Genomic DNA, 14,073 nt, shown 5'->3' on the forward strand with positions numbered 1-14,073 from the left:
AGACAGGGTCTCCCTGTAGCCCCAGCTGTCCTGGAACTCACTATGTAGACTAGGCTGGCCTTGAACTCACAGAGATCCTTCTGCCTCTACCTCCTAAGTGCTGGGACTACAGGCGTGCGCCACCAAATCTGGCTTAAAAAGTCTTTAAAAAGACTTAAAAAGGCTGACCTAGGTTACATAGTAAGTGCCTGTCTCATCAAACAAACAAGGATGGGAGAGGTGGCTCAGCAGATAGGAGCAATGGCTGCTTTTGCAGAGGACCTGGGTTTGATTCCCAGCACCCACATGGATGCTAACAACTGTCCATAACCAGATCCAGGGGATCCAATGCCCTTTTCTGGCCTCCATGGGCATTGCATACATGTGGTGCATTTACATGCATGCAGGCAAAACACAAACACATGTAGAAATAAATAAATACCCTCTGCTCATTTAAACTGTGAGGCCTCCAAGGTCTCAAGTCAGCTGGTTTTCTTTTCTAACTATAATTAAAATACTTAAGCCAGGCATGGTGGTGCACGCCTTTACTCCTAGCACTCAGGAGGCAGAGGCAGGCAGATCTCTGTGAGACTGAGGCCAGCCTGGTCTACATAGTAAGTTTCAGGTCAGCTGGGGCTAAAGGAGACAATGTCTAAAATGATAAATAAGATTCAATCAGAGTCAGCAATGGACATTTCTCTCTGAAGTGCTTTTCTTTTCTCCTTATAGAGATGAAGGTACCAAGGCATTTTCTAGAAAACAATTTTCTGCAGATGAGAGAGAGGACTTGCTAATCATGACCTCCTTATGTGAGGAATGAAAGACAATGACCCCAGAATATTCTAGTTGTATGCCCCCAGCCTCCACTGGGTGCTGGAATTTTAAAGAGCTCCTAGAAGTTTCCAGCATTTTCATACTCCTGGGAAGAGCAAAGTCAGCTCTGGGAGCCATTTCAGGGATTAGGTCACTGTTAGCATCCCTGTACCCAGGTCAGACAGGCGGTGGAAGATCTGGCAATAGCTATGTTGGTAGACAAGGAAATGGCCACAAAAGGAGGGGTCAGGCTGGAGCCTCTCTTGATACAGCCACCCTCCTAGCTGTTTAACAGACAGACACACCCCTTACCTGGTGTCAACAGAAATCGGCTTCCAAGTCTCCTTGAGCTAGACTCGAAGAGTTCATTGTGACCTGCCTTCTGTTTCCTACCACCGATCTACTTCAAACTTAGGGAAATTTCAGTCTGAGGAGCCATATAGATACAGTAATCACTGTGTTCCATTCACAGAGAAGTTTAAAGACATGGAGACAGCTCAGGTAAAGTCCTGAGGAATGCATGGCCCCCTGCCCAGCTGTGTGATGGAACACAGAACTGCTGGCTGGCCCTTCCCACTCTGGAAGCAAGGCTTGTGCCTTCCTTAGCTGTCCCAGATACCCTGGGTGTGACAGTCCCAGAGCTTGGGGTCATGAAATAATGGCTTCCATATCACTCTACTGTGACAGGCACAGACCAAAGGACCTGCAAGTCCTTTGTTCCATTTGACTTTATTTTGTTTTGTTTGAGACAGGTCTCATTATGTAGCCCTAGCTAGCCTCAAACTATGTACACCAGGCTGGCCTCGAACTCAGAGATCTTCCTGCCTCTGCCTCCCAAGTGCTGGAATTAAAGTTATACACCACCAGAACCAGCCCTACTCCCTTTGACTTTAATGACTCATTAGCTCTGGCTTCTCTCTGGACCCCCAGACTCTTCTCTTGAGAAGGCAAGGGAAGGCTAGAGTATCTGAAGTCCTTACTTTCTTTCCCACAGCTCCAAGCCAAGCACTCACAGCTTATCTGAATTTAGCCATCATACACACCAAGCAAGCACATTAGCCATCTGGAGGGAGATGCCAGGCTGAGGTTTGGCCAAGTGGCACATAGCTAAAGAGTTAATGCTTAACTTGCAGCTTTGGGCCAGGGATTTGGCTCAGTGGGAGAGTGCTTGCCTAGCATGTGTGAGACTCTGGATTCCATCCCCAACATTAGAAAAAGAAACTAAAACATTAATTTGCAGCTCTGTGGATTAACAGACTTGAGACTAGGATGCCCCATCCAGCAATTTCTTCCCTTTCTTTGTTCCTGATGAAATCTGACCCTGTTTCCTTCTGGTTGGGGTGTGTGGCCTAAAACTGCTGTTGAATTTTTTTTTTTTTCTTTGCACCATCTGACAAGCTTTACCTTGTAGGTGTAAGACAGGAAAGCAAACACAAAATGTAAAAGGTGCTATTTCCAGCTGAACTTTTCCCAGGACTAAAGACATCTGCTTTCTCACCCTCTAGGGCTGGGAGAGACAAAGTTGTATATATAGGAAGGACAAACTGCTGGGTTGAAGCTAGTCACACTAGAATTGCAGAATTGCCAGAAGGGTCCCTGTTAAGTCTGACACCCCAGAGAGATCTGGCTGCCTTGCTTTCTCAAGCTAAAACAACTTGGGCATCAGAGGTGGCAGGACTCTGGCCACTCATTATCTTGTGTGCAAAGCCAGTCCAGAGTGGGTATAGCCAAAAGGCTTCTGTGTGCACAGAAGTCACAGCGAGAGACATACCTGAGCTGGAATAACATAGTCGGCCACATCCCAGATCCAGAATCCAAGTTTAGAAGTGTTGGTCACAGCCACACCTTTGGCCTTGGTTGTCACTGAGCTGACCACAGAATCGGTCTCCTGGTACCCCTTTTCCCACACAAACACCCACCTAAAAAACAACACAGGCCATAGAATTCAGTGAATCTGAACTGATATCAGGGAGCCTCTGATAGCCAGAGGATGAAAGAATGGCATTTACTAATTATGTGACTTCAAAAGCTATGTAACTTCTACTACACTCTACTTCTGCAAAATGGGCATAATGCCCCATTCATTATTTTATAATAAATAAATGAGATGACTCAGGCCACTTAGTGCATTGATCAGCATACAGGAAATGCTTGTTGAATGCTGTATTTATTACTGGATGTGTGAATACTCTCAATACATTATGATCTATGGGCATTACCAAGAAAGAATAAAATTACCATAACAAGAATTTCCATTTCATTTACATGTGATAATTCATTTAATCCTGACCACTTCATGGGGCAAGTAATTTACAGAGGTAGAATAAAGACACAGAGTAGTTCGTTCATTTGCTTGCTCAAGGTCATACAGCTAGCAAGTAGTAGAGTCAGGGTTAAACTCAAGCCAGAAGCCTCTGGGGCCTCTACCATTACACAAGAGAATCTCATCTTTTAGGCAACTTTTGTTTTTTGAGTCTTGCTATGTAGCCCTTGCAGGCCTGCTACTGCCTATGTAGCTCAGGCTCAAATTCATGGCAATCCTCCCACCTCAGACTCCCAAGAGCTGGGATTATTGGTGTGAGCCACTATATCCAGATGTCTATTATTATTGAGTGTGTGTAAGTTGGGCTCATGTGTGATGGTCAGAGGAAAACTTTTGGAAGTCAGTTCTTTCCACCATGGATTCTGGAGTTCAAACTCAGGTTGTATAGCAAGTTCTTTTAGCTGGCCCTGGTTTGGATTTTGAGACAGGGTTTTGCTATAGAGACCTGGCTAGCCTGATACTATGTAGCCCAGGCTGGCCTCAAGTCAAAAGTGATTCCCGTGCTAGGATTATAGGTATGCAACATCATGTCTTGCTCAGGGACTTTTTGTGTACATGTATCCTTGTGTGTGTAGATGTGTGTATGTGTGTGCAGGCCAAAGGTCAACTTTGCTTCAGAAGCTATCAGTTTTGCTTCTTGAGAAAGGATCTCTTACTGACTTGGGGCTCGCTGATTAGGCTGGCCAGGGAGCCTCAGAGATCCACCTGTCTCTGCCTCGCCAGTGCTGGGATTGCAAATGTGTGACACTGTACCTGGAATTTTTTATTTTTTTTTTTGTCTTTTTGAGACAGGGTTTCCCCTACAGCCCCAGCTGGCCTGGAACTCATTAAGTAGATTAGACTGGCCTTGAACTCACAGAGATCCGCCTGCCCCTGCCTCCTGAGTGCTGGGATTAAAGGTGTGCGCCACCACACTCAGCTTCCACACCTGTTTCTTTTACTTGGGTGCTCGGGATCGAAACTCAGATCCTCATGCTTGGGAGGCAAACACTCTACTGACTGAGCTTTCCTTCTGGTCCCCCTGGAAACTTTCTACAGTATTGTCTTACATTTTCCCAGGAATTCTAGCCAACTCTATGCTCTTCTCTTCTGAGGTGAGGATATTATTGCTATTCTGAGTAATTAAAAACCTAAAGGCAGCCAGGGGTGGTGGCACATGCCTTTAATCTCATCATTAGTGAGGCAGAGGCAGGCAGATCTCTGTGAGATGGAGGCCAGCCTGATCTACATAGCAAGTTCCAAGCCAAGCTGCACTGGAAGCTAGGTGAATTAATGTATACCAAATGCTTATTCTATGAACAGTACAGCAATCAGAACCCCTCCCCACCAGAGCTGTTACTAAATTTCTTTTTCTTTCTTTTTTTTTGGTCTCTTTGAGACAGGGTCTCCGAGTAGTCCCAGCTGGCCTTGAGCTCACAGAGATCCACCTGCCTCTACCTCCCAAGTGTTGGGACTACAGGTGTGTGCCACCATGCCTGGACCAAATTTCTTTTTTAAAAAAAAATTTATTATTTGTATTTATTTTTTAAAATGTGTATGTGTATTGCCTGCATGCAATGCCTGAGGAGGACAGAAGAGGCCATCGGATCCCTTGGAACTGGAGTTATGGACAGTTGTTAGCTGCCATGTGGGTGCTGGGATTTGAACCCGGGTCTTCTGCAAGAACAACCAGTGTTCTTAACTGCTGAGCCATCTCTCCAGCCCAGCTGTTATTAAATTTCTACAGGATATTGACCTGCTAATTATTTCTAGAGTTAAGAAATGCTAAGATCTACCTCATCTCTTATAAGCCTCAGATACTAAGACCAGAAATCCAGTGGTGTTTGGGTTCTTATTCATTGATTTGTTTGGTCTGACCCATCCCAATACCTTGCCCATTGTAAAAATGGGATCCTCTCCTGACAGGAGAGACTGACAGGGGAGTCTTCTCCTGCAGGGCTTCTAGGAATTCAGCTGCATTAAAGGTCCACGTAACCCATTCTGACACACAGAGCTCAGGGCAGGAAGGCCACTATTAGGGTTTTGTTGTTGTTTATTTTTATTTTATATGTTTTATTTTATTTTGAGTGTTTTGCCTGCATGTATGTAAGTGCACCAGTGTCATGAAATTGCCTGTGGAGGCCAGAAGAGGGCATCAGATCCCCTGGAACTCGAGTTAGGATGGCTGTGAGCCAACATGTGGGTGCTGGGAACTGACCTGAGTCTTCTGCAAGAGCAGCCAGGGCTCTTAACCAGTGAACTATCTCTCTAGCCCCAGCCATTAGTTTCACTGCCAAATACACTGACTTGTTACATCAGAGACAGTGTTATACCAGTCATTACCATGTGACTAACTATCTCCTTATTATATGGTGAACAGAAGTAGATAAGTGGGAATTTTGTAGTCAGTGTCTTTTTGAGGAAGAGTTGCATGCAGAAAGAAACCATACTTCCACCAAGATTAATTAAATCAGGAAGTTAACAAAGAAGTTAAAAGCCAGGGCATGAAATGTAATGCTGTAATCCCAGCACTTGGGAGGCTGAGGCTGGAAGATCTTTGCCAGCCTTGACTACATAGTGAGTTCAAGGTTACCCTAGGCAACATAGTGATGTCCTGTTTCAAAACAACAACAAAAGTTAAAAGAAAAAAGTCCTGAGTCAAGTTTGATCATATTAAAATGGATCAAAGCAAAGTATTATTGCTTTAAAAATGACCAAGACAGAATACTATATAAGGTGACGCTACAGAACTATGCTGTCCAATAGACTAGAGTACAGTAGGGGCATGGTGTAGTTCAGTGCTAAGAGCCCATGATCAGAAATATAATGTGAGCCATACATGCAGTTCCAAACTTTCTAGTAGCCATGTTTTTTTTTTAAAAAAAGACACAGGAAAAATTAGTGACTTTTTAATGTAGCCTAATATAGCCCAAATATTCTAACATCATCAATTTAAAAAGTATCAGACTGGGGGGCTGGAGAGATGGCTCAGTGGTTAAGAACACTGGCTACTCTCGTAGAGGACCTGGGTTTAGTTCCCAGCACCCACATGTCAGCTAACAACCATCCATAACTCCAGTTCCAGGGGATCCTATGCCTACTTCTGTCCTCTGTAGGCACTGCACAACACAGGTGGCACTTATATACATGCAGGCATAACACTCATACATATAAAAATAAATTAAAAAATATTTTTTAAAGTATCAGACTAGAAGCTGGGCATAGTGGTGCACATCTGTAATCCTAACACTTGAGGCAGAGGCAGGAGGATTAGGAACCCACTGCCATTATCCTTGGTTACATAGTGAGTAGGAGTCCAGTTTCGGTATGAGACCCTGTCTCAAAAAGGTTGGCAAGATGGCTCAGCAAGTAAAAATGATTGCTGTGTAAGCCCAAGGACATGAGTTTGAGTCCCAGAACCCACAGTGGAAGGAGAGAATCAATTCCTGAAAATTGTGCTCTGACCTCCACACATGTAGCATGGCATGTGTACACCCATATTCACATATATATAATTTTAATTCACATACATATATAAATTTAAACGTAACAGAAGTATTGGGTTGGAGGTGTAGATCAGTAGCAGAATGCTTGTCTAGTATGTGTAAGGCCTTGGGTTTGATTTTTGGTACCTCAGAAAAAAAAAGTACTGATGTGATATCTTTTTTTTTTTTTTTAACTATATCTGAAAAATCCAGTGTGTATTTCTCAGTTTTAGTGCATCTCAATTTAGAGTAGAAACAGCTAAAGCATTCAGTACCTACATATACCTAGTGGCCACCCGAAGGCACAACAAGCCAGAGATACTTTCCACAGTCCAGACTTGTACAGTATCCTAAGGAAAGTGAACAGATCATCCTAGGAAAACAAAAGTAAGAACTCAAAGCTATGTGAGAACTTCTGATTCCAGATGCTTCCAATCCAACCAGGCATGTGAGTTACTTAACCAGCCAGTAGCATATCTCAATACTGAAGCATCCAACACGATCACTGGTGGGGGTCAGGGGATAGTGTGGAAACTATTCACTCCTGAGACTTAATGATATGGGCCTGGATATGGACCAGGTGGGTCTGATGTTGAGTCCATGCCTGGATTTTGTTTGTTTTCAAGTACTGGAGTCTGAACCTAAAGTCTTATACATGCTAAATGCATACTTTACCTTACATTCCCAGCAAGACTTTTTTTGGAGACAGTGTCTCATGTAGTCCAGACTAGCTGTGAGTTAAAAATTCTGCCTCAGCCTCCTGAGTATTGAGATTACAGGCATATTAATTACTACCACAACCACTTCAGCAAGGTACCTACTGCTGCTGGGCTGACTTACACAGGAAGGAAAACATGTTGTCTTGTAAATTCCCTTAGGCAGTGTCAACAGATTCCAAACCCCACCCCAAGGTAGGGAATCAGTTACTTTTAAACAATTCATTGGATGAGTCTTTCCCAATCAGGTAGTTTACTAGAACTAGATCACAAAGGATCCTGGGAGCTGGTCACACCGCAAAGTTTATTAAACTATGGGTTGCAAATCCATATGTGGCCTGAATATGGGGTCCCCCCCAAAAAATGGCAAGAGTAAACGGTTTCTGAGCACAAAACAACCAAGAATTAATTCAGTGCTCACCTATATTGCATCACATGACTTCACTGCAGCCTTGGTTCTGAACATACAATGTACACACTGCACTGCACATGCCGTCACACCATACAATGCCAATGAACAGCTGCCTGAAACACGTTGGCTCAGATGTGGTGTGTGGTATATGCTGTTACAGTGCAAAAACACTGTACATATACAGGTTTTCTCTTATATAACCATAAAATTAAACAAAGACTTTAAATTTCTCCTATCATCATTCCTCAGCATGTAAGTATCAAATTATTATAACTTTGGATTCCATTGTGTTAGAATGTTTGGTTTTAAAAACTGCTACTTGCCGGGCATGGTGGTGCATGCCTTTGAACTCAGCACTCCAGAGGCAGTTTCAGGTTCAGTCAGAGACCCTGTCTCAAAAAATAAACTAGGGAGGAAAGAGTTCAATCTTGAACCTTTGTACCTGTACACATGCACCCATATATGCATGTACACACACAGCCCATATGCACAACACCACACATACCACCACCAAAAACATTGCTGTTTGAGTTGCTGACTTGAGTGCCATTAAGGGAGGCCCTGTCTCAAAAAGACCAAAAAAAAAAAAAAAAAAAAAATTGTTCTTGGCTGGAGGTTGTGGCACATGCCTTTAATCAGGAAGCTGAGGCAGGTGGATCTCTGTGAGTTCCAGGCCAGCTAGGGCTACATATTGAGACCTTGCCTCAAAAAACAAACCAAAAATGTTCTCTCCAATACCCCCCAAAGAATTTTGTTTTAAAATAATTTTCTTTGACTTATTATCAGTAGATGTTTGAGCTGTCTACCTATCTTATACACCTCTTACCCCAGTCACACAAAAATTTCTCTGGTGAATACAATCATGAATAGAAAAAAATTAAGAAAGGGGCTGGAAAACCCATTGTGGTGGCCCACATCTTTAATCCCACACTGGAGAGGCAGAGGCAGGTGGTCTCTATGAGATTGAGGTCAGCTTGTTTTACATAGTGAGTTTCAGGCTAGTTGAGGCTACAGCAAGACCCTGTCTTAAAAATAACAACAAAAAAAAGGGTGGGGTTGTAGAGATGGCAACAGTTAAGAGTACTTGCTTGTTCTTGTAGAGGACCTGGGTTCAATTCCTAGCACCTACATGGGGGGGGCACACAACTACCTGTAACCCCAGCTCCTGGGACATTTGACACCTCTGCCTGTGGGAACCTGCACTCACATGTGTACACACACACACACACACACACACACACACAAACACACACACACACAGGATTACAAATAAATCTCTAAAATTTTTTAAAAAGGTTTTTTAAAAAAGTCCTGATTTGGGGGCTGGAGAAATGATTCAGCAGTTAAGAGCATTGGCTGCTCCTGTCTAAACCCAGGTTCAGTTCCCAGCACCCAATATGGTGACTAACAACTGTTTGTAACTCCAGCTCCAGAGGATCCAACACCCTCTTCTAACATCATGCAAATAATACTCATACACAGAAAATAAAAAATAATAAAGAAAAGTGTATTTTTTAAAAAGCCCTGATTCATAACTCTATAGCAGATGAATCAGAGGGTCAGGTTGAGAGCTAGCATTTTCTAAAGAGTTGTCAATGTTCAAATGTGCATTTTGGGGGACCCCTGCTCTAGGCCTTCTAGAAAAACAACAAAGAGCTACACCTGCTATCCCAGCAGTTGTAGACACCAGAACACCCCAAAAGTAGGCAAGGTAACTCCCATCCCCTATCCTGGGTTGTACTAAATTCGAATTAGTGTACTCAATTAAAATTAAACCTTTAGTGAGGCCTAGGATAGCAGGTTCCAGACAAACAAGAGAGCAGGGGAAGGACGAGAGAAAGGTAGGTAACCATATCCCCAAACAATCACATGATACAAAGAAAGGGACCTTTGGCCACTTTTAGGAAGTGCGTCCTCTCCAATGTATTGGGTCATCACATGTTGCTAAAAGGAAAGGACTGGAAACTGCAGACTCAGTAAGAACCGTATGGAAATCACGAACAAGGTTCACGTAAAGATGCAAGAAAGGTGGGTTGAATGGTCCAGCTAAGCCTTTGCCCTTACATCGAAGCAGCCTCCTGTACCCGGTGCCCCCGCATAAAGGCTGAACCAAGGGGCTAGAGCCCCAGGAGGCAGCCCCAGTCGCCACCTCTGGACGGGGTGGACTGCGCCCGCGGGTTCGGCGGCTGACCCAGGCCGGGCCGGACTGCTTGTGCTGCCTGCGGCTGTTGCGGTTCCCCTCCCCTCGGACCCCTCACCCGATGACGTAAGCCAAGATGAGCAGCTGCACCATGCGGTTCATGAGCCCCACTTTACGGCTGCGGATGAGCACGATGCGCGGTGTGTCGTACTCGAACAGGAAGGATCCCAGCACTACGCAGCAGCCCGCCATGGCCGTGGACCTGGACGCCGCAGCCCGACCCCGCCCGAGCTCCGCCCAGCCGCCTGCTCGCGGCGACTCGCGAGGTCGCTGGGAGGGCCCGGAAGGGGGCGGCCCGTGGAGCGCGTGCCCTCCCCCTCGGCGCCGCCGAGACAAGGGCTTCGGAACCCGAGACTCCTTGAGGGGATGGAGTTTGCCGGGAAAGAATGACTTCCCCTTAGTGACCTTCATTCAGGGGCGGGGCTGGGGAGCCCTGACAGCTCCGAGAGTGATGGACGTGGGTGATGAGAAAAGTCCCTCCCTTTTGGAAGCGAGTTAACCCCTCAGGGAGGCACGGAGTGGGTACCCGGTAACGAGCAGCTCCCCTGGGTGGGTGGGGGGGGCGGTTAGTAAGAGTGACATTCATAGGGGACCTGAGGCCCGAGAGCGGCCACCCCGCAGGGTTGTTATGGCAGAGATGGAGAGAGCTGGGCTGGGCTGCTTTCTGGAACTAGGAGAGTTTTCCTGGGGGCTCTGGAGTGGCCACAGGCTCCATCAAATGTCCCTTTGGACCTGAAGTCAGGTCATGCACTTGCCTCAAGTCACGTGTTGTTTTAGTGGCACTGAGAGGAGGAAGCAGCCAGGACCAGGGAGGTGTTCCAGTATCCATCCTGTCACTGCGAAAGTCTGATCACAAGTTTAGGGAGAACATGCCTTCAATCCCAGCATTCGCGAGGCAGACGCAGGTGAATCTCTATCAGTTCAAGGTTAGCCTCTTCTACACATGGCGTTCTAGGTCAGGCTTATATACTGAGACCCGGTCTCAAAAAAATTTATAGAGAATTGGAAAATAAAAGGCAAGTGAGAAAGCACCATTGTTCAACGTACGTTCTTTCCCTTCGGCTGTGTTTTCATAGGTATTTTATATTTAGTTTTACCAATGCGTTCAACAAGTGTTAACACACACCTTACTTATGCCAGGTACTGCCCAGTGAACATAACAAACAGCATCGTAGCCTTCCTTTAAGCAGTATAAATTCTAGCAGGTAATTTATACAAGATTTAGTTTGTGGGGCTGGAGAGATGGCTCAGTGGTTAACAACTGTCGGTAACTCCAGTTCCAGAGGATCTGTTGCCCTCTTTTGACTTCGCGTTGTATAACATGGGTGCACTTACATACATGCAGGCAATGCAGTCATACACATAAAATAAAAATAATAAAACATTTTTTTAAAGGAGGAAAGATTTATCTGGCCTCAGAGTTTCAGAGGCTTCCATCATGGTATTTGGCTACACCGTATTGATCCCAAGATGAGGCAGGACATGGCAGAGAAGTGTAATGGAGTGGGCCTGCTCACCCCATGGCGGCTGGGAAGCAGAGTTAGGAAGGAGTGGGGACAAGGTATGTCTTTCCAGGACTACTTTCCAACGAATTACTTTCTCCAGTTAGGCTCCACCCCCTACTTTCTGCCACCTCTCAACGATATGATTGTCTGTTGGGATCAGAGCCCTCAGAATCCAGTTACCAGTCGATGACTGTATTCACTGGCTGGGGAACAAACCTTTCACACATAAAGGTTTCTGGAGACTTCATACACAAACCATAGCCTCGTGTTAGTGTTGACTCATCATCATGATCACTAAATTTTAATCTGTGGACCAGGTATGGTGATGCATGACTGTAATCCTAACACTCATTAAGCTGAGCTGGGGGGGGATGTCACAATTTGAAGTCAGCTTGGTCTACATAGTGAGTTCCAGGCCAGTCAGCACTACATAATAAGACCCTGTCTCAAAATAGCTAAATAAATAAATAAACTGAAACAATATGACATTTCCTTAATTCTTGATTGCTTTCCTGTGTATATATGTATTACTGGGAATTGGATCCTGGATTTCTCACCTGCAAGGCAAATGCTCTACCACTGAGGTACATCTTCAGCCCTGATTGTTTCTTATTTTGTGACACTTAAAAATAGTCTGTATGAGCCAGGCTTGGTGGTGCACGCCTTTAATCCCAGCACTAGGGAGGCAGAGGCAGGCGGATCTCTGTAAATTCAAGGCCATCCTGGTCTCCATAGTGAGTTCCAGGACAGCTGGGGCTACAGGGAGACCCTGTCTCAAAAAAGACCAAAAAAAAAGTAGTCTTTAATAAAATGTTATGGAAAAAATCAGAGGCCAACAGCGGAAGTCAGGTGAGGAGACACTAGCGGGCCTGACACCACGAATAAAGGAGTCAGACCTCGTGTTCAAGTTTTGGAGGCTTTTATACTTTTGTGGGGAAATGCAAACAAAAGGCAAACAGCACATAGGTGATAAGTAAAAAGTACCTGTGATAATTAAGCAAGGTAACATATGGCCACACAGGTTACAGGAATGAGAAAACTGGAAAACAAAGACTTCCAACCTGGGAAACCACAGCGGGCAGGATGGGAGACTCCTGCTTACCTCTCCCATACCTGTCTCTTAAGAGTTTTCCTGTTACAAAGTTCTTAATTACCATCACATTGCAAAAGCTTTCCACCTCCACAATAAGACATCTTAATTCTTTTCCTGACCGAGATTCCTATTTCAAATTTGTTTTTTCAAATAAAAAATGAGAATAAAATTGCAAGAACTCAGTAACATCTGCTTCTAGAGATGGAATTGTTAAATTAGAGGAAGGAACAGAGATGCCATTTGTTTTGCTTTACAAAATGGTCCCGGGAGAAGGTGGTGATTGTTTAGGTGGGATGGACTTACGTGATGGGTGTTTACTGAGTTCCTGCTATGTACTTGCTGTATTCTTCATGCTAGAGAGATGGAGGCAAGAGGCCAATAAGATCTCTGCCAAAATACAGGCTGTTGCAATTGGGAGGGCTTGAATTTCACATGGAAAAGGAAAGCCCAGTTTCTAAATGCTTCTTGCCTGGCATGGTGCCCCATGCCTTTAATACCAGCACTGGGGAGGCAGAGGCAGGCAGATCTCTGTGAGATCAAGGCCAGCCTGGTCTGAGGAAACTAGGCGCCACAAGCCCATTGTCAGCCAGAAGCCAGAACCAGCCTTATCTAAAAGCTCCACAAGCCCATTGTCAGCCAGAAGCCAGAACCAGCCTTATCTAAAAGCTCCACAAGCCCATTGTCAGCCAGAAGCCAGAACCAGCCTTATCTAAAAGCTCCACAAGCCCATTGTCAGCCAGAAGCCAGAACCAGCCTTATCTAAAAGCTCCACAAGCCCATTGTCAGCCAGAAGCCAGAACCAGCCTTATCTAAAAGCTCCACAAGCCCATTGTCAGCCAGAAGCCAGAACCAGCCTTATCTAAAAGCTCCACAAGCCCATTGTCAGCCAGAAGCCAGAACCAGCCTTATCTAAAAGCTGCAAAACAGGCAGGCACCGCTGGTCAAGCTTCAAGGATCAAGCTGTAAACAAATCTTACGGGCGGAAGGACCACCCTTAGGGCCCGATACCAGTAATCCCATTTCCCCTTAGCCCCGACCCTTACCCCATATCTCTGTGTGTTTTTGAAATTACTCTGTGTTTTTCCCCTCAGCCCCGACCCTTACCCCATATCTCTGTGTGTTTTCGATACCAGTAATCCCACTTCCCCTCAGCCCCGACCCTTACCCCATATCTCTGTGTGTTTTCGATACCAGTAATCCCACTTCCCCTCAGCCCCGACCCTTACCCCATATCTCTGTGTGTTTTCGATACCAGTAATCCCACTTCCCCTCAGCCCCGACCCTTACCCCATATCTCTGTGTGTCTTCGATACCAGTAATCCCATTTCCCTTTAGCCCCGACCCTTACCCCATATCTTTGTGTGTTTTTGAAATGACTCTGTGTTTTTGAATTAACGAATAACTGCTCTTCTGCTTCTGTACCCTGCTTCTGCTCTATAAAAACTGCCAAACCCCAACCTGGGGCGCGCAAGTCCTCCGAGGAGACTCTGTGCCCACAGGTACCTGTGCATCAAATAAACCTCTTGCTGTTGCAACCCGAAAGGCTGACTTGTCCTCAGTGGTTTCAC

The 14,073-nt window shown here is 45.3% G+C and overlaps 1 protein-coding gene across 2 annotated transcripts in view; it reads right to left on the reverse strand.

Moving 5' to 3' along the window:
- Window positions 1-10,154, reverse strand: part of P2rx4 (purinergic receptor P2X 4) — a 19,482-nt gene extending 9,328 nt beyond the window's left edge. Inside the window, exons 1-2 of one of the 2 annotated variants that reach the window (XM_029566601.1) lie at window positions 9,966-10,154; window positions 2,564-2,711 (exon numbers count right to left, since the gene is read on the reverse strand). In XM_029566601.1, coding sequence (XP_029422461.1) covers window positions 2,564-2,711; window positions 9,966-10,099 — 282 coding nt within the window. In that variant the 5' untranslated portion in view covers window positions 10,100-10,154. The remainder of the gene's footprint in view (window positions 1-2,563; window positions 2,712-9,965) is intronic. The other variant, XM_008839382.3, reaches the window with a different exon arrangement.
- Between the last annotated feature and the right edge of the window lie 3,919 nt (window positions 10,155-14,073).

Source organism: Nannospalax galili, unplaced genomic scaffold (genome assembly GCF_000622305.1).
Source record: "Nannospalax galili isolate Female #2095 unplaced genomic scaffold, S.galili_v1.0 scaffold218, whole genome shotgun sequence".
NCBI lineage: Eukaryota > Metazoa > Chordata > Mammalia > Rodentia > Spalacidae > Nannospalax > Nannospalax galili.